The sequence below is a fragment of the Arvicanthis niloticus genome, chromosome X (assembly GCF_011762505.2).
Source record: "Arvicanthis niloticus isolate mArvNil1 chromosome X, mArvNil1.pat.X, whole genome shotgun sequence".
NCBI lineage: Eukaryota > Metazoa > Chordata > Mammalia > Rodentia > Muridae > Arvicanthis > Arvicanthis niloticus.
In genome coordinates, this window is record NC_047679.1 from 48,160,072 (window position 1) to 48,186,418 (window position 26,347).

Below are 26,347 nucleotides of genomic sequence, written 5' to 3' on the forward strand. Positions count from 1 at the left end.
AGGACAGAGAACAATTTAGGAAATAGTTCTTTTCCTTCCCCCATGTAGATCCCAGGGAATAAACGCAGGTCACCAGACTCAGCAGCAAGCACCTTTACCTAATAAGCCATTCATCAGGCCAAATGCCAGGTACCTTTAAACCAGTGTTCCCATCTCCTCATCCCCTGGCCTCAGTACATTGGTGCCATTCATTTCACTTATCATTTATCTTACACTATACATTCATACTTATGTAAGTGCTTTACACTTATCTTTCATTTATTTTACGCTATAACTAGTCAGTACATAGTCACTGTGTTGCTTTAAATGGTTGTTTTAGGTCAACAAAGAGTAAAAAAAAGTAGAAAAAAATGTATTTTACCTTAATTTATTTATTTATTCCTCATCTGATATATGCTTGTTGTGTGGATAGCCCTGGCCTTGCATTTTGATGCTAATTCCCCTTTCCTGGGAGGGGCTGCAGAGGAGGAGTGAATCAGTACACAGGTGAATTCTAGTGAACCTTCTGCCCACCTTAATTTGTAAAATAAAGGCTAGATCCAGTGATTGGGCAGTAAAAGGGGAGGTGGAGAAATAAAGGTTTGTGGGAAGAGAAAGAGAAGAACGATGGGGGTGGGGAAGCCAATGGAGGAGCAGGAGGTAGAAGGACAATCCCGTGACTTTGAAAACCCGCAAGTTATAAGGGATCTCATAGCTAGGGAATAAAGCAGTCTAGTGGTGAATCTGCCCAATATAGGTGTGCAGTTTATATTCATAACTATTGAGTTGTGTTTTCTTTGACCGGTCTTATTTGGGTTGGAGAATTACTGTAACATATGCTTTTTTTTTTTTTTTTTTTTTGAGCACATCCAATTTCTGAATTACCCTATTTTTCTTCTGCCCAAATTCTGTTAACATTTCTTGTAGGAGTAAGCTGGTAATGAATTTCTTCATGTTTTTATTTGTCTGAAAGAGTCTTTATTGCTTTTTTGTGCTTTTTTTGAAGACCATGCATATAATAAGAAGTTATTTGAATGCCACACATAAAAGAAAAAAAAACAAGAAAGCATTGTAAGCAGTATTTAATTTCCTAAAAGAGAATAACCATTTAATATGGTAATTATTTAAAATGATGAAAATTTTGACAATCACTAAGTGTCCTATTTTTGATAGGAAATAGATGGACAGGATTTAAAGAGCATTAAAAATAATAAAAAAAATTGATAGCTGATATAACACTTTTGTTATATTATTTCAAAGTTACACAAAATATTATAAGCTTAAAATAAAAAAATTCAGACAACTAAGCTTTAAACACAGAGAGGGCGGGGAGAGAGGGAATTATTAAATATCCACAATAATGGGAAGGAAAACAAAGGTGAGACTCTGGCCAGGGAAGCAACTATGCTAACCGCAGATCTTCACTCTCCCTTTGTTCTTCCAAACCCAATCCTCTAATCTTATCCCCAGCTCTTCTTCAGCAGACCACCTACAGCATTGATGGCATCTTCTGAGCTTCCCAGATGCATGCTTTGTGTCTGTTACATTATTGTTACTTGCAAAGTTTATAGCCATTATTACTTCAAAGATATTATATGTGCAGGCAAAACACTCATTTACATAAAATAAATAAATCTTAATTCACTTTTTAAAAACTAACATTTAAAAATCCAATGGAAACAAATATAGCCTACTCTTGCACTTCGATAGATCATTACGTCACATGGATGGAAACTAATTCTAGTTTAGACTTTGTACACATGCTAATAGCTAATTCTAGAATATCAGGGGATGAAAAAGATAGGGAGTCATGGGTAACTACTTGCCCCCAAGACCAAGCAGACTCAAATTTCTGCATTTGTTCCTTGGTTTCTCTAGGAGCCAAGGTCCCCAAAGCAGCCTCAGATGAAGTCATAAACAATTTTCTGCATCCTTATTAGCTGCCAAACACATGATGAGGCTCAGTTTACAAAATGCTGCAGAGATTCTTTTATTCATTTTATAATCATTTTTAAAGCAACTCCTATGGAGCTGAGGGTATTGCTCACTGATGGCTTGTCTAGTATGCACAGGCCCAGGGTCAGATCTCCCCTCACAGCAATAAATAAATAAAACAACTACCATATGCCAAAAACTATGTTAGGTATAGAGTAAATCATTGCACTTTAGTACAGAATCTAGCTCTTTGTTACTTAGATTTGGACAATAGTATTGTTCATATATTCAGAGGTGATGAAATCAACACACCACCTATAATTAGCTATAATTAGAATATACGAAAATGCCAAGTCATTCATTTTCACAATGATTTAGATGATTTAGAATATGTCTAGCCAGGCCTGCCTCCAAAATTTATGGAGTCAGGGCAAGAGCATAAAGTAGAGGTCCATGTATCATAAGCCTATGTATTTAAAAGTTAGATGTTATACATGGTGTATGTATGTGTACACTACTATATGTAGCCATTATCATAACTTGACAGATTCACCTTCTACATAACCTAGGAGGCCAAAGACTTGTTGGAAAGGCAAGATGAGAAGCCAAAGCTCCTTCTCTGTCTATACCATAGGATGGAACTAGGTCAAACCTCTGGCTTTTATTCAGCCTTCCTGCTTAGTCTCTTCATCCACCCCCTTGTGTCTAGATATGTGCCACTGTGTAGCAGCAGCAGTTACCCAACCTGACCCTAAAGAAGAGGCTACAAATGCTCTAGAAGAAGTTAGGACACATAGGCAGATAACTCCAGAGTATTTTAGAAGGGGGATGGGTCTCTAGATATGTACTCCATCCTCTTGATCCATGGATTTCTCAGAGAATGGGAGTCAAAGAAAGACCCTTCAATATGATGCCCGGAGCGGTGATTCAGAAGATCCTCTGTCCACCTGTGAGGTACTAAGAAGGCAAACTGGCAACTAGGATGGTACCCAGAGAAGTTACAGGATGAACTCATGGACAGAAAGGCTTAAAAGGATCCTTTAACAGCTCCACCAGGAGTTCTGTTCCGGACATTAGACTATAGGAACAGCTTCTGAGAGCTTTCCTGCTGGGCTGGAACTGAGGCCATCATTATGTTGGCCAAGGCTGACTCAGAATAACTATTTTCATCCTGAATTGAGAGAGGTAAGAGTTAGCAGCCAAAATTCAGTAGCACTTTGGTACAACCAGATCTTAATAGAACCTGCTTCTCCAGCTAGCCCAAGCACGCAGATCTTTAGAATTCTTTCAAAGTAGTGTTGGGGTGGGTGGGAAGATGAAGCAGGGCATTACCTTGACACAAATTAGGAAGACTTCACATTGCTAAAATGCACAAATTCATTATCAACAGTGCTTACTTCTATGCTGGTAAGGATATCACTCCTTGCAAAGGATAAAATGCTTATTAGAGTCAATTAACTGTGTGTGTGTGTGTGTGTGTGTGTAAATGCTTTATTTTCTTACCTATATCTTCCTATTTAGAGAAGGTTCTTGCTGAATTGTACATCCACACATCAAGGGTTTTGGTTCTTTTTAATCTTTGGGAAAAGAAAGAAAATGTTTGTCATTCCAGGAGCATAATCAGTCGAGCCAGCACACAATGACATAGTTAATTCACCAACGGAATTTGTTGCCATAGCTCCAGGGAGGGACAGGGTAGATCAAACAATGGCCTTTTTCACAACTTCAGCTTTTACCACAACCTGCTCGTCCCCACACAACAGCCATCAGAGCGGACAGAGCACAGCAATTGTCAATGAACAACAGCCCAGAGGGGACAAGAGGACACTTGTGGCAAATCAAATAAAGCAAAGGAGCTGGACAGCTTGAATCTCTGCTTATCCAATAAACCAGACACTCCTAGTCCTTTGGAGCTTATCTGTCAGCGCTGGGCATATCAAGCTGCCTTGACCTTTTTAAACCAAGTGTCTCTCCCATACATCTAAAGCCACAAAAACTTCTCCCTGTGACTCAAAAGAACTTGTAAAGGGAGAAGACCTTAGAGACGAAAGAAAATTGGGAACAAACCTAGTGGTACATCAGAAATGCACCATGGACAAGGACAAATTCTCACGCAAGGTAATGCCAATGCTTTTTTCTTTGTTTCTGCTCCTTTAAATATCAAAATTGCTGGAAAAATAAATTCCTATGTTCGGGAGTGTGACAGCCGTGTGTCATACCCACACTGAAAATGAAAGTAATAGCCTTTCCATCCTGAGGTAATTTTTAAAAAGGAGAAACAATGTGACTAATGTTTGTTTCTCTTTCCTCTTATAATGTTTTGTAACGTCCTTGGATGGATTTAGACAACAGGAACAGACTTGTTTTCTAGAAATGCTCAATGAGATTGTAATGGCTGTGCCTCATGCTGTTAATCCCAGCACTTGGACGACTGAGGCAGGAGGATTACAGATTCAAGGCTAGCTTGAGTTACACAGCAACAAGCCCCCCTGCCCCACCGCATGCACATATGTAGCAGAGTGCTGTCTTGTCTGACCTCAGTGGGACAGGATGCACCTAATCCTATAGAGACTTGATGCCCCAGAGTGGGGAGTAGGGGTATATGGTGGGGCTGCTCTCTCAGAGGAGAAGGGCAGGGCATGGGAGGGGGAATGAGAGAGGAACTCTGCAGGATGGAGGCAGCATTTGGGATATAATTAATTAATTTAAAAATTATATATTTTTAAAAAGGCAAATCAGTATGAGGAACTGTAGCTAGTTCAAGGCAAAAAAGAATGCCTAGAAAACCAGGGGATATTGGAAAAATAATTTAACAAAATTTTCATTATCGTCTAAAGTGCTAGCTTTTTTCTAGTGGAAATATCATAAGATTGTGATCCCTTTTTAAATTTTATTTATTTAACTTTTATTTTTAAATACTCCAGTCATTACCAATGTCCCTGTCCTCCCTCCCACAGTTCCTCATCTCATTCTTCCTCCCCCATGTCTACAAGAGGGTGTCCCCACCCCACCCCCAGCCTCCACCAGGCCTCCCCACTCCCTGGGGCCTCAAGTCTTCTGTCAATAAGGCCAAACCAGGCAGTCTTCTGCTGTATATGTGTCTGGGCCTTGGGTCAGCTAGTGTATGCTGCCTGGTTGACGACTCAGTGTTTGAGAGATCTCAGGGGTCCGGGTTAGTTGAGACTGCTGGTCTTCCTATGGAGTTGCCTTCCTCCTCAGCAAAAATATTGTGATATTTTGAGAAGAAGTCTTACTAATAGCTCAAGTTGGGCTGAATTTCACTGTGTAACCTAGGTTTCCTCAAACTCACAATCCCTTTGTCTCTCTGCCTCTGAAGAGCTGGGACTACATGTATACCTTACCAAAGAGGATCTTACCCTATTTTTGAGGTATATATTATTTATAATCCTGACTTTTCAGTGAGAAAACTGAAGCTCCTAAAAGTTGTGTAAATTGGCCAAGATAGTAAAGAAAGAACTGGATCCTAGGATCCATTTTTTTAAAGACCAGGTCAAGGTGGCACACTCCTTTAATCCCAGCACTCAGAAGGCAGGAACAGGCAAATCTCTGAGTTTGAGGCCAGTCGTAGTCTACAAAGTGAGTTCTAGGACAGCCAGGGTCTCAAAGAGAAACTCTGTCTCAGAAAAACCAAAAACCAACCAAAGGAAAAAAAAAACTATCCTATCAAACAAGAAAGCCAGCTACTAGTGACACAAAATTATTTAAATTTATTTAATTTTATGTGCATATGTATATACTTGAATGTATGTATGTATATCACGTGCATGCAGGAGCCCACAGAGGTCAGAATAGGCATCAGCTCCCCTGGAAGATGGTTGTGAGCCACCATATAGGTGCTGGGAACTGAACAGAAGCCTTCTGCAAGAGCAATAGGCGCTGGCTCTTAACCCCTAAGCCATCTCTCCAATTCTAACTATTTAAATCTAAATTAATTACAATTAAATATAAACTAAAATTCAAATCCTCAGCCGCACTATCCATACCTCAAGTGCTCAGTAGCTTACATATAGCTCATGAGACTACCTTTATTTGAACAATGCAATTATAAAACATTTCATAATCATAGAAAGTTCTATTAAATAGTAAGGCTTTAAACACTACACTTCTTTTAGATATGTTGAGCCATGTTCTGAAAATATGTTGCAGTTCTGTTACAAGTAATATGGATTTTTAAAATTTACATTAAAATCTCATTCATTTGAAGTCACCTCATTTGCAGAGTGCCAAGTTAACTTTGATCTGCAAATTAATAATATAGATAAGAGTCAAGGAGACTGTTAAATGCACTTCAGAGACCAAAGATTTTTAAGCACCATCAAATAACTCCAGAAGCACTCACTTAGTTGCAAGCAATTGATATGATAATTACACATCATTTTTATTTATTCATTAAAATAGGGATCCCCTAAGGTGCCCTTGTAGAGAATAATGTGGTTAGCCTACTTATTTCTAGTCACCCTTTGCTGTTTCTAAATTCTATGTAGATCATTCTATGCTACTGATTTTGTTCCTTTCACTTGGAACATACAGTAAGTTGGTAGCAAAAAATACTTTTGCCCTGATATTTTGACCAGTCTAAGAACCACTTCCAAAACCCTTACTTCTTCCTTTATATCCCATGAAACCCTGGAAGGGTGTTCCTATGCCACTAGCATACAACCTTTCACAATACAGGGCTTAGATAACAGCCTGTTCACTGAGGTCTTTCAAGATCCCACTTTCTCAGGTAAACTCACAGAATCTATGAATCAAATGGAAAACTACCACATGTTTATTCTTTTTTGTTTATTTGTTTTTGTAGCAGTCTTTGAAGCAGGATAAGGCCTTCCTATGTTAAGAGAAAGAACTAACTTCTGGGCATTTGGGGAGGGAGAAGGAGGTTGTGATTTGGAAAGTAAATTGGCTGACTCCTTTAGAAGGGAGAACTGGATAGCAAAGAATAAAGAACTTTAAGATGTTTTGTTCAGGGCCGGACAATGGTGGCACCTTTAATCCCAGCACTTGGGAGGCAGAGGCAGGCGGATTTCTGAGTTAGAGGCCAACCTAGTCTACAGAGTGAGTTCCAGGACAGCCAGGACTACACAGAGAAACCTTGTCTCGAAAAACCAAAAAAAAAAAAAGTTTTGTTCAGAAAGCAGCACATAGTCCTTAGTTATTTCATGCCTATGTGTATTTGGTGTATCTCTCTCTCTCTCTCTCTCTCTCTCTCTCTCTCTCTCTCTCTCTCTGTGTGTGTGTGTGTGTGTGTGTGTGTGTGTGTGTGTGTGCGTGCGCATGTGCTTGCTATGCTGAGGATCAAACTGAGGACACATATTTTTTGGCATATATTCATTGTACTAGATTTCATAAGGACATATTCATGTAAATATATAATGTGCTTTGAGTATGTCCTCCCATGCACCCCTATTCTCCTATGAAACCAACTCCTCAACCTATCAGTAAACTCAAAGTATTATGCATTGTTTCTTCTTTTTCTCTAGAGAAGCTGTATAGCACACAGTCCATAAAGTGAGACAAGAAAAATTAATAGAAACAAGTTAATGTGTACTAAATATTTATGCTTTATCTGGAAGCCATTGAATGTTTTTTACAATCTGGCAGATTTAGAACTTTTAGATGACTGAATATTTTTTAAATATTCAGAGAAGTCAGGTGTCGTGGCACACGCCTAAATCCCAGCACTTTTGGGAGGCAGAGGCAGGTAGATCTCTGTGAGTTCAAGGCTAGCCTGGTCTACCTAAGGAATTCTAAGCCCAGCCAGAGCTACATAGTGAGACTTTGTCTCAAAAACAAATCAAGTTGTATAAAAGGAAAGTAATTCACTTTTTTCTTTTAAAGATTTTATTTATTTTATGTGAGTACACCATCACTGTCTTCAGATGCCCCAGAAGAGGGTGTTAATCCCATTACAGATGGTTGTGAGCCACCATGTGGTTGCTGGGAATTGAATTCAGGACCTCTGGAAGAGCAGTTAGTGTTCTTAACCACTGAGCCATCTCTCCATCCCTAGTTATTAACTTTTTATTCTAAAATATCATTGGGCCTTCTTTTCTCCCATCTTTCTGTAATCCCTGTACTTGGATGATACAGGAGCAGTATGCATTTGCACAGACTTCTGCTAACTCAACACAGTCATGTGTCCTTTGGTCAGTATGGGAGACTATTCTAAGGGTCATACAGCCTCTTATTTCAATTAGCAGATAGAGGATTGCTGCCATAGACTTCCTGGATGCTACTTCTTCCTGCGAATATTGACAGGTAGAGCAAAAGTTGACTCTCTATAGAATGTAGCAACTTTTCACTATACCTCATCTACTGTGATTCCCCAAGGCAAGCCATGGTTGGTCCAAATTCTGTAAAGACTCCCTGCTCACTGACATGACAGTGATCAGGCAAAAAGCCATGGAGCAGGAGTTCTTAGCCTTATGACCAAATGGGTTTTTTTCAGTGTTTCCTGACATTGAGAGCTGTAGGGAGTTAGGGGGAGAAGAGGCTTATTATTTCACTCATTCTTTTTTTATTCTGAAGAGCCTAGAGCTAGCTCTGAAACATCAAAAGATAATGAAAACAACATAATTGGCATAAAATTAATTTTGTTTCATTTTAATAATGAGGCATTAAAGTGTGAAACTATGTTTTTTTAGTTCAATCTTGCCTTGGGTATTAGAACAGCTTAAAGTTCTCTTTGAGCCAAGCATGATGCAGCATGACTATAATCTCAGTACTTGGGAGGTTGAGGCAGGAGTATTGTTGTGAGTTGAAGGACTGACTGACAGGAGTTTAAGACCACTCTGTGCAGCAACAGCAAGAGCTTGTCTCAAAACTACAGCAAAAATAGTTTTCTTTGTTTTCCTAGAAATGACAAATTCTCTCTCAAATGTGTGCATATGCACAAAAAGACAGACTCATGTGCTCTAGATGCATAGACACATAAAAGGAAGAAAGGAACTCCAAAAATTGCCAGGTATGATCCGGGACAAAGAAAACTATTTTTATTTTAAATTGTTTTTTTAGTAACATTAGTTTAAGTCATGAATAAAATACATTAGAGGCTAGAAAAAAAAAAGCCTCAAGTGAATTAAAAAAAAAATTGCTAAGAAAGCAATGGGACCTGATCTCAAGTCCCAGGAGCTTGCTGACCAATTAGCCTAGCAAAATGGTGAACTTCAGGTTCAGTGAGGGAAAAATGAGGTAGAGAGCAACAGAAGAAGATATCCTTCTCTGGCCTCTGTATACATACATATACATACATACATACATATACAACACATACATACATATATAACACACACATACACATACAACACATACAGATAATACATACATACATACATATACAACACACACAAATAAAAGAAAAATATGGAAGAGTTTAAACAATTTCTGTTGGAATAAAAAAACAGTATGATTAGAGGTTTTTTTTTTTTTTTTTTTTTAAAAACATGTTTACTGAAAAAAAACAATCTTAGTTTTTTGGGGGAAATATGATAGAGATTGAACTTGGGGTCTTGAACCATTCTATCTACCATTGAGCTATGCATCTCCAAACCCCAAATCAATCTCTAAGAGTTTGTTCTACATATTCTTGAAAGTGGAGACTTTCATCTGGAATCATGGCTTCTAGTAATACTTAGCAATTTTTTAAATTATTATTTAGTTTGTTTTGTTTTGTTTTAGACAGGGTTTCTCTGTATAACAGCTTTGGTTGTTGTGACACTCACTCTGTAAACCAGGCTGGCCTTGAACTCACAGAGATTCATCTGACTATTTTCTGAACACTGGAATTAAAGGCATGTGTCACCACTGCCCAACTGCAATTTTTGTTGAATAGATAAAAGAACTCTAATAAAGTAAGATAACTCTTGCTGTTTATTCCAGATTTTTTTTCTTGCCCACAAAGATTCTGAAGTTTCTCCATCTAGAGTCATCTCTAGATAATTCATGAAAAAGAATTTGTTATAACCCAGCATTTGAGGCATGGTTCAATGTCAAGTAGACCAACTTCAACTTGTAACCTCTAACTTGATTGACATTAACATTGGCACCAATAACAAAGATACTGGGATTGTTGTTTAGGCTCTCCTCAAATCCTGTGTGAGTCCATGGCTTGCCATAGGCGTATAATATCCGAAAGCTTATGACTACCACAAAGGGAAGACATCCTTGTACAACTCCTGTTCAGCTTTCCCAGAGGGTGGGAGCTAGACCAGCCTCTGAGAGAAAGGGATAAAATTTGTACACACACACACACACACACACACACACACACACACATCTCATGCAGCAGCTATACCTTTGTCTAGGGTGGCCAACTGAAGGTTTTTTGTTTTTGTTTTGTTTGTTTGTTTGTTTGTTTGTTTTGGTTTTGACACATTCTTGTTAGGTGGCTGAGGCTGGTAGCCTCAAACTGTCAGTCCTCCAATCTCAACCTCCCAAATTCTAGGGTGCATGCACCATCATACCAAGCTTGAAAGACTTTCTTAAAACTATCACACAAATCATTCATGATGATGTCCACCTAAGTTTTGTAGGGTTTTCTCCATTGTACACAGTTGGAGAGAGTTGCAATCACTAGGCACTGCAGTATATGTCTTCTTACCCTGTACAAGGAGATAGACTATTTCAGTTCATTGAAAATTAAAATGGTTATAATGGAGCCTCATTTTGAAAAGCATAAGTACATACATTAATCATTTATCGAAATAGAAAAGGTATTGGTGATTTGCACATGCTTTGATCGGGACAGTGATCAATGTTCTGCCTTGGCTTATTTTCATTAGGCAAGCACATGTACCATTGTCTACAGTTTCTGGTTTTGTTTTATTCTAATTGGAATGACAGCTTAAGATACTGCTGAAATGTTCTGAGTATAGAATTACCAGATAAGACTTCTGAATTTTATTCCCTGGCCTTTAAAGTTACCTCAAAAGTTACTTTAAAGTGGCCTCATTTAGCCACTCAATGGCAAATTGCAAATTTCAGGGTCATCTAACTATATCTTACCGATTTAGCTTAAGATAACTCTTTTTTCGAATTTTTTTTTTTTTTTTGCAGAGTAAATGTAGATTTATTAAGTAAAAGCAAGGGAAAAAAGACACGAGAAAACAAGAAGCTTGAATTTAAAAAAAAATTGTAACAACAATCCCTGTAACCCAGACAGGTCTCAAACTGAAGATCTCCCTGCCTCAGCCTCCCCAAAAGATCAGCCTCTCAAAAGCTCAGTGTGCTGCCACAATGGGCTGGTCGTGCAACAGTTCACTAGACTCTACAGGCTTTAGGGGGAAGCTCAGTTAAAGCAAAGTACCCAGTGATCTAGAATAGTTTCTCTACTAGCTGGAAAGCTTCAGAGAGCTCTTGGGACTCCTGAAAGAAATGGCCAACATCATTGTTTAGTTTCACAGAATGGTTAAGTTGGCAGTTAAGTAATTTGGCAGTTACTTAAAAGATATTGTCTGTTCTTTAGATATATACTGACTAAAAACCTGACAGGAAGTGCTTTTTTTGTCTGACTTCTACTCCTCAGATCTACTGTATACCTAAAGACCTAGATATACTTTGTGGTAGGTACTTAGCAGATGCAAAGACACACATATAAAGACAGTTCACATTTAAAGCCACACTGTTTGTGAGTTAATAAAATACATATTGAACCTCTTTCTTTCTGAACACATATCATTATAGATCTCAACTCCAAGTTTCCTGACCTTATAATGGGAATGGAGGGCAAACAATACATAATGGTTTCTATTTAATAGTTATCTGGTGGGCAGCCAGTATCTAAATGGAGATTACATTTTTTAAAAGACAATTTCTTGCTCTATAATCCCAGACTGGCCTTGAACTAATGGCAAGCCTCCTGACTCAGCCTTCTGAGTGCTAGGATTGATTATAAGTGTATACCACTATACCTGGCTGAGATGGGTTATTTAAACAAAAGAAATACAACCCTTGTGGGTGATGAATATGTTCATCCCAATTCTTTCAATTGGCAAAGACAAAGGCTACAGAGCTATCAGGAGAAGGAACATTGTTTCCAGTAGTAAATGAAGAGATGCCCCACCTTCACAGTCTATTAAGAAGATAATCAATGTGAACTTGGAGTTTGGTATTTGAAACTCAAAGGCAATAAAATCAGAACCCTACTTAGATTTTTTTCTCATAAAGAAATTAATAACAATTTTAGGCCACCAAGCTAAGGTAATCACATTTTGAATGATTTCTCCTGAGCATGCCTCAAATAACCTGCTCCTGTTGGGTAAAAAGAACAAAGAAAGACAAAGTTAATTACTAAGGAAAAGCTTCATCGAAGAATTTTGGTTACCTTTACCCAGAGTTTCTCACTGTTGTTGCTACTGATACATGAGGCTAAGAAAATTCTGTATTGCAGGGATGCGTCAAAGGATCACACCTGTCTCCTGAAAATTTTAAATGCCCCTTCTAGGCTAAAAGTATCAATGTATTACCCACTGAAATAAGTACTACCTTCCTTCCCACTCTCCATCCCCTGGGGCTTTCTAGGGTTTGCTGTTCTGGAGGCTCAAAACAAACCATTTTATACCAGAGACGTCTAGACTTCTCATGGGACTATTTGAAAAAAAATGGACTGGATTCAGACAACAAAGAAATGACTTTTTGCACTTCTGTATTGAGAAACATCAGACAGAAAGAACAGAAGAGCTAGTAAGGTAGCCATTTAAAGCACTCTAGTGAACACCCAGCTTATTACTAATCACCACACGCCTCTCAGAGGTACTGTTAACTTCATTTTATTTTAAGGAAACTGAGGCTTACAGAGGTTAAGAATTGTGCTCAAGAACACAAATTTTGGAACTTAGTGGAGCTTGGCAGCAGCTTTTGTGTGTATATACATATTGTATGCGTTTAGAATGCAATACCAAATAAAGCAAAGGGACCAGTATTTATCTTTTGTGAGATTTTTATTTTCTGTGGATGTGTGATTGACTACACACATATGTATGTACTCAATGGCCTGGTGCCTGCAGAGGACAGAAGTGTACTTTGGATCTCCTGGAACTGATGTTACAAGCAATTTTACACTGCCATGTGCGTGTTGGGAACCAAATCAGGGTCCTCAGGAAGAGTAGACAGGGCTTGTAACTGCTTCACCATTTCTCCTGCTCAATTATTTATCTTTTAAAAAAAATTTTGTTCAAGAAAAGTATCAAATGTATATACATTTAGACAAAGCTGTATATTCCCATTAATAATGTTCGTGTGATCCCCAACTTGCTTCAATCAACGTGATCAACTCATAGCCTATCCTGCTCCTTTCAGAGATTCTCAATCTCAGCATAATTGACATCGTGGGTGGGATCATTGTCATGCACAAGCACATGCACACCAGAAAAGCTAGGCAAGGTCTGGCTGATTTGACTGGTAACAGTACTATAAATCACTTTTAGATTCAAATTGTTTATCACTCAAAAGAAACAATGGCTTGTGTCCCGAACTTCCATAGCCCTGTCTCCCACCAGAAAAAAGATAATGCTGAAACATAATGGGCCAGATGACCTGACTCCCATCACAGAGGAACCTAATGAAGTTTGAAACTCTTCCAGCTCTATACTGAGACAAAACAGAAGGCCCAGTGCCCAAAAGAAGGAAGGTGATTAGAAACCACCTTGTGACAGCAAATAGTTTAAAGAGACATAAGGAGCCCAGAGGGAGATAGCTAGGAAGATCACAAGGCTTTCTCCAGTACCTCAAGCCTCTGGGTCATCCAAGGTCTTCATGGCATAGGATATTCTAGGGTGTCCAGTAGCATTCATAGCTTCACCCACTAGATACTTGTATGTAGCACTATCCTCCAAGTTGACAAAAATGTCTATAGACTGTGGGGCGGTGGGCTGTGAGAAGCAGCTGGGTGCTTGGTCGAGCATGAGCTTGGAACCCTGGACCATTATTGGAAGGCAGGAGTTTAGGTCTGCTCCCCGGCTCTGGTTCTTTTCATTTAACTTCAGCTCTCCAACAACCACTTCCACAGAGAGGTCTATGGCCAACAGTCAGAAGGAACAGGCCTCAGACCCTAGAGAGATTTACATACTAATGAGGTACCTGAAGGCCAGAGGGTGGAGCCAATTAAGCATTCTTCCCCAGCCCCTCCCTCCCTATTTAACTCAGGTCTGCCCTGGGTTTTACAGGGGGGGGGGTACATCCAAGCTCATGCTCGACCAAGTACCCAGCTGCTTCTCACAGCCCACCGCCCCACAATAGACATCACTTAAAACTTTCTAGGGGCAAAACTTCACCCAACTGAAAATCACTGATCTAGAATGTAATCCACTTCTCATACCCAAACATTATACAGGGGCAAACACTTTAGTATATATTTCTAGTTTTGAAAACATAAATAATTCAATGCCATTGCTATACCTAAAAAATTAACAATGTCTTCATACCACCCAAAAATTGGTCTAATTTCTAGTTGTCACATAAATGTTATATCAGTTTTTAGTGCTTTGAATTTGAAATACTAAGACTGTACTCTACATTGACTGCTATCTTATAGGCTTTATGTAATCATTAGATTTCTTACAATTGTTTGGCCCTAAGAAGCAAAGCTTATGCTGTGGAATTTTCTACAACCTGGACTTTGCTGATTGCATCCCTGTGGGATTAACATACTTGTTTATCTCCTCTGTGTTTCCTGTAAATTGCTCTGAGATCAAGAGGTGTGGTCAGAGTCAGGTTCTCTTTCCTTGGAAGACTACTTTATAGATGGTTCAGAAGCACAGAGTAGCTGCAGTTGCCTTTCTGTCTTGCATACTCAATGCCTAGATTTAATCATTCATTAGGGGTAAGAAAGCATATAGGGTGAGGAGGCAGATCAAATGCATTGCCTTCTTCAGTAACCATTTTAAAAAGAGACTATTTGATGACTCAAGCTGATAGTTTGGAAAGAAAAGGTTTGTACCAGAAAACATAAGATTAATACTTGATCCTTTTTCTAGCTCCCAATTTTCAAAATAGTTAGCACCCTCCAATACAGACAAGTGAAGGTTTTGGTTGTTTTGTTTCATTCTTTGTTTTTGAGACAGGGTATGATATAGCCTAGGGTAGCTGCAAACACACAATGTAGTTGAGGATAACTTTGAACTCCCAATCCTTCTGTCTCCCCAAGTGATGGGGTCACAGGCCTGCAGCATCATAACTGGCAAATGTGGTGACAGACAACCCTAGCTATTCTGTGCTTCTTTTTTTTTCTCTTGATTAGTACTATGGATTTAAACTTATTTGGTTGGTTTCAATCTGTTGCAATTCTCATTCTTAGTGATGTTTGGACTCTCCATCCTGGTTGGCAGGGGACTCTTCAATTTGGACTTCAATTTGGATCCTAAGTTCTTTTGACATTTGTATCATTAAAAAAAAAAGATTGATATATTATATTCATGAGAATTGTTATTGGTGCAGTTTTACCTGATGGGCCTTGTATTTACTATATTCTCATAAGTACATTACTACAGTGTTGCTGAGCCCCTGTGAACTGGGAAAAAATTCAAATTGATGGGCCTACTGAATTAGAATCTCTGATTTTCATAAGTCACCTTAATGCATTGATATGATGGAAATTTCAAAAGACTCATTCTTAAAGTGTGTGGAACAATGGTAGGTTTCCTTCCTTTTGAGCTCCTACGGTTGAATGAGAGTGAACTTATTCAAGCTATTTTGCAAGAATAAAGAATCTCTTTTCTTTGATGCTATGTATCCCATGCTCACTAATTTGCTTAAGGAACAAAATTGTTTATAGCAAGGATGGGCTCCTGCAGAAGACCATTGGCTTGCATAGAGTTACTCTACTCAGGATTAGTAAGTCATTTTACATAGCCTCTCATTAGATGTCAGTGGGCTGAGGGTTTAAAATAATTGCCTATTGGAAGTTTTTAGATAGCAAGCTTTTGGAAACACATACAATAATAGTTATTTTCTCATAAATCAAGCATAACAAGGATTCTTGTGGGGAAATATTTAATAGTTGGGTTAAGGCTCAGAGGATAAAGGTATCTGCCACTAAGACTGCCAACCCGAGTAAAACCCAAATTCAGTTTTAGGAATCCACCTGGTAGAAGGAGAGAACCAACTCCTAAAAGTTGTCACATGTACATATACATGGTGACACAAGTACATGTGAGTATTCACATACATACACACACAAGCTAAATGTAAAAGATCTTTAAATTTATGCTTGTTTTGTTTTGAAACAAGGTATTATTCTATATCTCCGGCTAGCCAGGAAATCACAGTTCAGGCCAGGCTAGACTCAAACTTGTAGCAACCCTCTTGCCTTGGCTTTAAGTATGGAAATTACAATTGTGTGTTGCCACATCTGATCTCCAGATGTTCCAAGTGTATTAGACCAGAATCTCCAGGGCATAAAAATCAAGCCTCAGTGTTATTGAAAACTCTTCAAGTAGTTCTCTTTATAATCTAGACTGAAAACTATTATAATAAGGATTTTTCTAGAGGAACAGAACTTATACAATAAATATATATATGTATTTGTGTACATATATAAGGGGTGTTTATTACAATGGCTTATGAGCTGTGGTCCAGCTAGTTCAACAACAGCTGTTGTCTAATAACAGAGGGTCTAAGAATCCAGTAGTTTTTCAGTCCACAAGGCTAGATGTATCAGCTGGTCTTCAGTATATGCCAGAATCCAGAAAAAGTAAGCTCTAATGCCAGGGAAGGAATGGACTTGCTAGGGAGATGAGAGCAAGCAGGCAAAGAGAGAACCAGCTTTCTTCTTCCATATCCTTTATATAGGCTGCCAATAGAAGGTGATGCCCAGATTAAAAAAGGATCTTCCCATCTCAAAAGATCTGGATTAAAAGTGTGTCTTCCTACCTAAAAAATACAGATTAGTGGTGGGTCTTCCCACTTCAAATGATTTAATTAAGGAAAAATCCCCCATGGGTGTGCCTAGCCATTTGGGTTTTAGTTGATTCCAGATATAGTCAAGTTGACAACCAAGAATAACCATCCAAAGAACCTTATGGGGTGAAACAAAGATGACATAAAGCTTGAGCTTAAGATCCTGAAGTATTAGGCTCTTTTTTTTTTAAATAGGGCATTTGGTATACTGGTGGGTCTTGGAAAAGATAATTTTGTTTGCCCTACCATTTGCTATCTTTTGGAGATTTACATGCCACTCACAAAGAAGAGGTCCTAATGAATTCATTTCAGATCACAGTGTAGAGCAACTCAGGTTGTGGGTGATGGCAATGCAACTTTCTGAAAGATTGGTGGGAGATGTGAAGGCCATTTTTCTTTTTCTGGCTGTGGATAGAGCTCAGAGGCTAGCCCATGCTCAGCAAGTGCTGAACCATTGAGACTGCACTGCATCCCCAGCCAGGGTATCATCTTCAATGTATGTTTTCTGATGATGCTCTATGCTGACATCTTCTGACTGAGTAAAATAGGAGATATATGTGGCTTAATAAAAGCTTTTATCTGGCTAATTTGTATTATTAAATCCAAATTAAATGAAAAGCTCTCAAAGAGATCTGTCCAAAGAGAGCAAACTGATCAGAACATTGCATATGCCGAGATATTGAAGCAGTGTGTGTAAACCAAGGCTTTGAAGGGCCACAGCCCTGAATTTGAAACCCAGTTTTGCACAAGCTCCAAGACCCTGGGAAAATTATGTAGTGTCTCCAAGTACTGCTTATTATCAGCAAACTGGGCATCATGCCTGTACGTGACAGCAGGGTCTCATAATTGCTAAGTATTGAAACTACAAGCAATGCATTCTTCTGAATATGTCAATATGAGATATAAGGTGAGGCTCCTCCTAAGGAATATGTGGCAGGAAGAATAACAGAACAAAAGCCTCCCAAAGACGTCTGTCCTATTCCTCAAAAGCTGGAACTATATTACCCTATATGGCAAAAGGGACCCTACAGATGTGATTTAAGATCTCAAGGTGGAAAGAGTAACTCTAGATTATCCAGATGACCCAAGGACATCATCAGGGTCTTTCTGAGTGAAAGAAGGAAGCCAGAGATTTAGAAGAGATCACTGATGCAGACACTTGAGTGATATATTGCTGGCTCACCGATGGAAGAAAGCAGGCCACAGAAGATGGGCAACATCTAGAAATCAGAAAGGCAAGGAACCAGATTATCCCTTCAAGCTTCCAGAATTAAAATCCTGTGGCCACATTGATTTTTACTCAAAGAAGACTCAATTTAGGTTTCTAACTTTGGTCCAGAACTTTAAGATAATAAATTTGTATAGTTGTCAACCCATTAACTTTGTGACAAATTGTTATGGCATTCATAGGAAACTAACAAAAGATTCAACCAACTCTGTGGGCATTCAAAGATTTTGAGTGCAGATTTTGTGAGAAAGTCACACTGGAAACAGATCATTTAAAAATTTATTAGTGTAAAATCCCAGGATCATAATACCAATCTACCCGGGAATGAATGCATCTATACTGGCATCTGGTCTTGATTGCTTTTTTGCTTGTCAGACCCATTTGTGTCACATTTGGATGGCCCCTGGAAAAACCCTCAGGACCCTGCAGTATATGCTGCAGGGTTGGGAAACTGAGTCTTATTGAAACAGCAAAAAGGACCAGAACCATGAGCATGGTGGGGTGCGCCTGTAAACCCAAACTTCAGGAGGTAGAGTCATGATGTCTGTAGAATAGTGAGTTCATACCTGGACTGCACAGTGAGACCTGTCTGTTTTTTATTTATTTATTTATTTATTTATTTATTTATTTAGTTAGTTAGTTTTTTGAGACAGGGTTTCTCTGAGTAGCCCTGGCTGTCCTGGAACTCTCTCTGTAGACCAGGCTGGCCTCAAACTCAGAAATCTGCCTGCCTCTGCCTCCTGAGTGCTGGGATCAAAGGCGTGCACCACTACCGCCCGGCTTCTGTTTTTATTTTTAAAGAAAGGATAGAACTAATTATGGCAGATACTAACCAAGGAAAACAGCTGTTTAAGTGGATATAAGAAGGCTGAAGAAATGGCTCAGCTATTAAGAGACTGATTGCTCCTCCAGGGGTCCTGAGTTCAATTCCCAGCAACCACATGGTGGCTCACAACTATTTGTTAACAGCATCTAATGGCCTCTTCTGGTGTGTCTGAAGAGAACAATAGTGTCCTCATATACATAAAATAAATATATCTTTTTAAAAAGTGGATATAAGAAACTGTAGATATAATCAAACATTTTGGAGGATAGTTTGGTAACAGTATCAAAAAATACATGTCAAAAGCCTTGAAAAAAGCAAGTACTCCAACTTAACAATTCTACTTATAAGAAAACTCATTGGAATGGGAAAACCTGGATTACTGTGCATATCATACGTGTACTTCAATCCTTTCATGGTTCTGTGATTGCAGATAGAATAGCATGTGGTGATATGGATGGGATACAATAGTATACCCATTTAAGGTGAAGAATGAAAAATGCCAGGTGTTTGATTTGAACCTAGTTAAATTAATACCTCAAAGATCCTTCCCTTTTGGTATATTTGATTTTTATTAAAATCACTGAAACTGTGACTGTGACTATGACTAGCAGCTGCATAAGTTGGTGTCTAGCTTTGTATGTTTAGTGAAACTACCATCCAATGTTGTGGGTTAAGCATACGAAAATTTCATAGATACATGAAATTAAGCTATTAAGAGTAGAAAACTACCTAGAGTTTTACTTATCGGGTGACATTCACCCAATGCATCCAGTATGCAAAAGTTTTACATTTAAAGTGTGCTCAAATCCAAGTGGGGAATTTTTATCCATTTTTGTCGATAGTATTTTGTGTTTCAGTCACATGCTAGACTCAAATCCCATGAGGGAGGGACCAAAATTTACACAGCATCCTGAGTGTGATGTTGGCGGCACTTGGAGTTTTGATTAAACTGCACTACATGTGTGATTATTACTTGTAAACAGATGATTAGATATTAATTAGACAATAAGTGATTGTAAAGCACTTAGAATATAAAAGTGTTTATAAATACCACCAAGTGATAGCAACAATAATTCTTTACTGACTACGCAGCTGCTAATGTCAGTAAGAATGATTTTTTTTTTACAGCTAATGGCAGCTCTAATTTCTGCCCAAAATCCCTGTTATATCTGGTTTGTACAGTAAAACAAAATATGTCTTGTTTCTACTTTGTTGAATCATCAGTATTTAGATATATCTGTTGTAGTTTGAGAAAAAAATGTATTTCTTTTCAAGACTTACTCAAACCCAGGTACAGCCATTAATACTCTGCTGTCTGTCCCCCTTGGTGCTAAGACTGTGGAGTGTCAAATATTTGGGTTTTCTTAAATACATTTTAAAAATTGAACTTATTCATGGTGTGTGTGTGTGTGTGTGTGTGTACATGTGTCTGTCTGTCACTCACTTGCCAGAGCATGAGTGTGGAATGTCAGAGGATAACTTGTGAGAATTGCTTCTTTCCTTACACCATGGGGAACCCATGGATCAAACTCAGGTTATTAGACCTGGCAGTGTCTTTGCTTACTGAGCCCGCTGGCCAGCCTGTTTATTTTAAATATAATATATTAGATCAGAGTTTGTCAGCCATATTTTCATTACACTGTAGGTTTCATGTGTTGGGTTTTTGCAGTTGCAACTTAGTGTCACAAAACAGTGCTCAAAATCAATACATTTTAGTCAAACAAATGAGTGAAGGCTAACTCTTTCTTGGTTACCACAGAAGCTTAAAAAAGAAGAAAATACATTTAAGAATGAAACAAACCACTTGAATTCTATCTTCTGGATCTTCTTTTCAAAAATAATAAGCTGTTTTGTTTTCCAGCCCCCACCCCCATGCCTTTATGGATCATGGCCTTGTATCAACCTTGTTCTTAACCAAACTGTTTGACTTTTCTGTCAGAAATAAATGTGAGAACCTATGATGTTCAGATCCATGTTTATATAGATTTGAAATGAACTGTATGAATCAAAGTAAAGAGAGCTTCATGCTTCAGGACTGCAGTAGAAAAGGAGTAAAGGATACAATGAAAGAAGAGATATATCTGAATCGCCCAATAATTTTGTTAACAAGGTAAATCTAGTTATATTGAACAGTGAACCGCTGGGTGGTGGTGGCACATGCCTGTAATCCTAGCCTTTAATCCCAGCACTTGGGAGGCAGAGGCAGGCAGATTTTGGAGTTCGAGGCCAGCCTGGTCTACAGAGTGAGTTCCAGGACAGCCAGGGCTACACAGAGAAACCCTGTCTTGAAAAACAACAACAACAACAAAAAAAAACAAAACAAAAAAAAACAAACAAAAAAAAAACAAAAAAAAAGTTCATTGCCTTGTAGAGTTTGGGACTGACAACCTCATTTTTCAGAGTGGCTACTCTAATCTAGTTATGTGATGTCTTTATTTGTGTGTTCATTACAATAAAGTGATTTTTTTTTAATTTTAAAATGTAGTGCAGGGTTTGTTTCTCCCATGCTGATCATCTCAGTAGAGCAAACCTGTGGCCTGAGGTGTTTTGTGCTTCTAGAAGGGCAGGTAGAATAGGAAGGAGAGGACCCTTATCAAGATGACCCAATAGTAGCTGGGATTTTTGCATCACTGGAGTTCTCGTTTATTCAAAAAAAATTTTAATTATGTGTATATTCATGTGTCTCTGGGGTGGGTGTAAGTATATGTATGTGAATGTAGGTGCTTTTGGAGGCCAGAGGCATTGAGTCTCCCTGAAGCTGCACTTACAGGTGGTTAGGAGGTATCCAATATATGTGCTAGCGACTGAACTCAGGGTCTCTGCAAAGGCAGCAGTGTGTGATTTTTAACCACTGAGCCATTTCTCTAGTTCCTAAAATTCTCTTAAGCATAGGTCATATACTGTCAAGTGAGTGACATCATCCTGACTTAAACTGACAAGTTTGGTGGGGTTTTTGTTGTTGTTATTTGGTTTTTCAAGACAGGGTTTCTTTGTGTGGCTCTGGCTGTCCTGGAACTTCCTTTGTTGACCAGGCTGTCCTCGAACTCAGAGGCCCTTCTGCCTTCTGCCTCTGCCTCTGGAGTGCTTGGACTAAAGGCGAGCACCACCATGCCTGGCTTAAATTGACACATTCTTTTTTTTTTTTTTTTTTAGATATTTTATTTACACTTCAGATGGCATCCCCTTTCCTCATTACCCCCCCCCCCTTAGGAAACCCCTATCCCATGCCCCCTTTTCCTTTTTGCATTTATACATTTTTTAAAAATAATGTTAATCATAGGCTTTATAAGTTTGGAATTGTTCAATCAGAGGTGTAATCCACTGACCAAATTGACACATTCTTAATGGTCAACTTAAATAATATTCTGCTACAGTACCCATTTTTCTTCTTTTAAAGCTAGCCCTTTGTTTACTTGAGAAGTAATAAAAAACCAGTGTCTCTTATCCATTTGATCCTTCTCAATTCTATAAGACAGATGGGACTGGCATTTTCATTCCATCCTTTGAACTACTGTTTCTCAAGTTATGGTCCCCATACCTGCAGCATTAGAATTACCTAGAAGCTCATTAAAAATGCAAATGCAAGCCCTATCTCAAACCTGCAAAATCTGATTTTTGATCTGTCATGGGACCAATAATTTTTATTCCTAAAACATTCCTGGCTGGTGATTCTGATGTTGTCACTGCTGGTCTAGGGCCACACTTGGATGGAAACTGTAGTTAGAAACAAAAAAATGAAAGCTTTAGAGGCATAAGGATTTATTTGGCTTAAGTGGATTCTTCCTTAGTTCCTTTTCTGCTACACTTGCTGTATCCCTGTGACTCCCTGCCCCCCTTCTTCAAATGCCAGCTCCATTGCTTATGAACTTTGAGACCCTAAGCAATTACTCTAAGTTGCAATTTCCTGACTTAGAATGTGGGGATAATGATAGGATCTGCTTTGGGTTCTTATGAAGATTAAGGAAGATCTAAGTAAAGTACTTGGCACTGCACCTGTGCTTAACAAATACTAGTGATTTTATTTCTTACTAATATTAGACATGGCATTTCACTAGAACAAACACTTTTACAAGTTCTTTCAGACTGTCTTCAGACTCCTCTTACACTGATGTTCCAGGATAATGTAAACACTAAGGCACATCATTCTGGTTTTTTTTCTCAGATTGCCATGAGCATTAGATAGGCATATAAGCCCTTTGCTATAGGATATAGGGATGTTAGATAAGTATATGGTGGAAGAGATGACAGTAAGGCTAAGGGGGGAAACGCTGGCTGAGGGAGGAAGAGAGAGCAGTCAGACCTGGGAGGCAGGCTTGTCAAAGACAACCTACCTCCTTCAAAGTTCCTCCTGTAGCAGCCCCAGGAATAGACTCCAGGGTTACAACAGGCCTTAGACATCTGCCAGTGTTCCTGTCTTATGCAGTCCAGAAGGTGAACACTCAGGTGCTCACAATGAGTGCCCTGACAAGCCCTCAGATGCCAGCTGGCAATTGACCTAGTGGTTTGGGGCTTTAAAGTGGCTCTGCCTTCAGAGTGATTCCTATTTAGCAAATATCTGACTACAACTGCATCATACACTCATGCCAGGGAATGATCCTTTATAGCTATGCTCTTTTGCGATGCGTCTGGGGCACCTCAGGAAACAGCTTTATCTTATCTAAGAAGTGCAGGGAGTCTTTACCAGGCACGGACGGAGACCTTCACAAGTGAATTAAATACAAAAAACAAAAGCAGCAAGTTCAGGCCCCGTGGGTAAGGCAGGCCAGCCAATGGGCCCCGGCCGCTCCCAGGTGGAGTGGTACTATGATGACAGTAACCAACCAGAGCGCTCCATGCAAATGAGGATACTGTATCCGCACCAGACGCTCCCGTGCTGTCTGGTTGTTATAGTGATAAACTGAGGCCCTGCCTCTGGGCTTCTCTGAGAAAGAAAGGGGTGGTGTGTGCGTTGGGGGTGGGGGGTAACCTCTTTACTTCCCCCCAGGGAAGACAAAAAGAAGGGAAGAAGAAGGGGGATGGGTAGGGAAGAGAAAAATACGTGACAAAGAAAACATTCTTTGCCTGGGAGGAGACTCCCAGAGGGTGTAGAGCTGGAGGGAGCATTCACTGGCCATGCCAGTACTTACCACTGATGCTGAGTCAGAAACAGGTATCCCAAAATCCCTTTCCAATGAGCCTCCCTCAGAAACCATGGAGGAAATAGAGCACACATGCCCACAGCCTCGACTGGTAAGTAAAGACAAAGGATGGAAATGTATGCGTGGCTATGGCACAAAAGAGTTCCTTCTGTGCCCGCAGCCAGCGAGGAAAAAAACGATGCTTACAGGATTTTCATGTAAATGAGAATGGAGCTGCAGCCTAATCCTTCTCAGCTGTTTATACTTAGCTCCTATACCGGACACAGTTCTCAGCTTACAAAGCATTATTATATTGGCTGGGTAGGAAACGGGGATGCTGGGGATATGTTGTGTTTTTTGTGCTTTGGGAGGAGAGAGAATGACCTTTCCCCCACCTTTTAGGTGCATTGTCACAGTTTTAAAATGGTTTTCTTCTTCACAAACCTTGGACTGCTTCCTTGGTGAAGTTCTAAATTCTAGCTCAGGAACGAGATCTCTTTCGTTCTCGTTCTCTCTCTCTCTCTCTCTCTCTCTCTCTCTCTCTCTCTCTCTCTCTCTCTCTCTCTCTCTCTTTCTCTGTCTCTCTCTCATACCTAAGGGCAAAGGAAAACTATATGAAAAATAAAACACCCTCATTCCTTTGATATTTTCAAAATAAACAAATAATACCTTGAGGATGCATATAGAAATAACGTGCGTTTAAAATGAAGCATGAATCTTTCAGGACGATACTGAAGATTTCTAGTCAGGCAATGGCAACCTAGAGATGCTACATTTATTTAGAATGGGGATGCATGCCTTTAAGAATGAAAGTGCGGAAACAGGAGGCTAGAGCTTTCTCTCAGTAACTGTATCTATTGAGCAGCTCTCCCACACTTGTTCTATCCTTTAGTTTCTTCTCAACCACTTCAGCATCGTGGCCTCAAGGAATTAAAAAAAAAAAAAACATGTCAAATGAGTTGTGGGTTTCCTAAAGCTTGGAATCCTATACAACTTGGGGATACTGCTCTTTGAACCCCCAAATCCAAGACACACACACTAGAGTTATCCTTTCTTCAAGGATTTCTTCCAAGTTAAAACATAAGGTGTTTTGATTGGCTGTGCAGTTTGGCACTAAGGAGACATTTTTTTTTTTTAAAGAGATTTTTTTTTTTTTTTGGTGTAGAATTTTATGTGAGCCCCCACATAATCTGGACTTACAGATTTCAATGCTAATCCACAATTGAACTGTTATTTCTTAATAAGGGTTTGAAGGCAGGCTCGGATCAACTTTCTGAAATCAGATAACCAGGGGGAGTTATATTAGAGCAGTTTCTAAGTTTTGAGGCGTGTTTTTAGGATATTTGAATATTAACTACTTCCTAGTCCATTAGTCAGTGACTGACTGACATAAGTCATGTGGCCTCTGTGCACTTCTCTCATATAAATTGTCCTGATAAGTTGGTTATCAAAAAATTCCTCTGGGCCACTAAACAACTCATGGTTTAACAGTGGGAAAAGCTGACCTCTAAAGGTGAATTACAAAATCTCCCAGAATTTACTTTTTAAAATAAGTGCAATATACAAACTTGAAACCATATACCTTTGGACAAAGAGTTAGGGCAACAGAGTGAAAGGTAATATCCAGCACCAGTTTTCTTTATGTATTTTCTTTCCCTCTGACCTCTTAGCTGTTCAGCTCCTTGGTTAGTTGGCCTGAGAGGGGTATGCAGAGTTAATCCTGGAAGGGAGTAAGTTCAGTTTGTTCTTTCACTTTCGCTTTTGACAACTTCTCTCAGATGGTTACTGACAAAACCCAAACCCAACAGTGTTTCACCTTTACCTTCCACACCTGTGCAGAAATAAAAGACTGACAGAATTCTTTCAGAAACTAAGTAACTCTCTAAAGACCCCTTTGAAGGGCCGCAGGGAGGCACTAAGCCCAGAGCATACCTGAAAAGCATGAGCTTGTGCCTGTAGAATATATTCTTCAAGTGAGATGCAGTCTCTTCCTATCTTTTCAGAGGGGGAACTGGGGTGATACAAGCACAGCAGAGGTATGAGAAATGTGTTCCAAAATTGAACTGTTGAAATAACTGTTGTGATCTACTTTGATAAAAAGGCTCCTGTAGGCTGCTGAAATTGTCTATTAAATATCTGCTTAAACTAGATTTTGTGAAGCATATATATATTTTTTTTTTGGTTAGGAACAAACTTTCACTGTAGAGTTGGTTTCATTTTGACTTATTTATCATAGCTAACTTTCCTTTGCCTGGGATTTTGCTTCAGTAACTAAGGTACATGCTAACTATTTAATAAAGTTTTTTTGATGGAGAGAAGGACAGGGACAGGAAAATGGGAAATTACCAT

The 26,347-nt window shown here is 39.1% G+C and overlaps 1 protein-coding gene across 3 annotated transcripts in view; it reads left to right on the plus strand.

Moving 5' to 3' along the window:
* The first annotated feature begins 3,648 nt into the window (after positions 1-3,648).
* The window catches only part of Pcyt1b (phosphate cytidylyltransferase 1B, choline), an 89,692-nt gene continuing 66,993 nt past the window's right edge, over positions 3,649-26,347 (plus strand). The window contains exon 1 of one of the 3 annotated variants that reach the window (XM_034485824.2): positions 3,649-4,032. In XM_034485824.2, coding sequence (XP_034341715.1) covers positions 4,006-4,032 — 27 coding nt within the window. In that variant the 5' untranslated portion in view covers positions 3,649-4,005. Of the gene's footprint in view, positions 4,033-23,706; positions 24,111-26,347 lie in introns of those variants that run through there. The other 2 variants (XM_034485822.2, XM_076918526.1) reach the window with 2 other exon arrangements.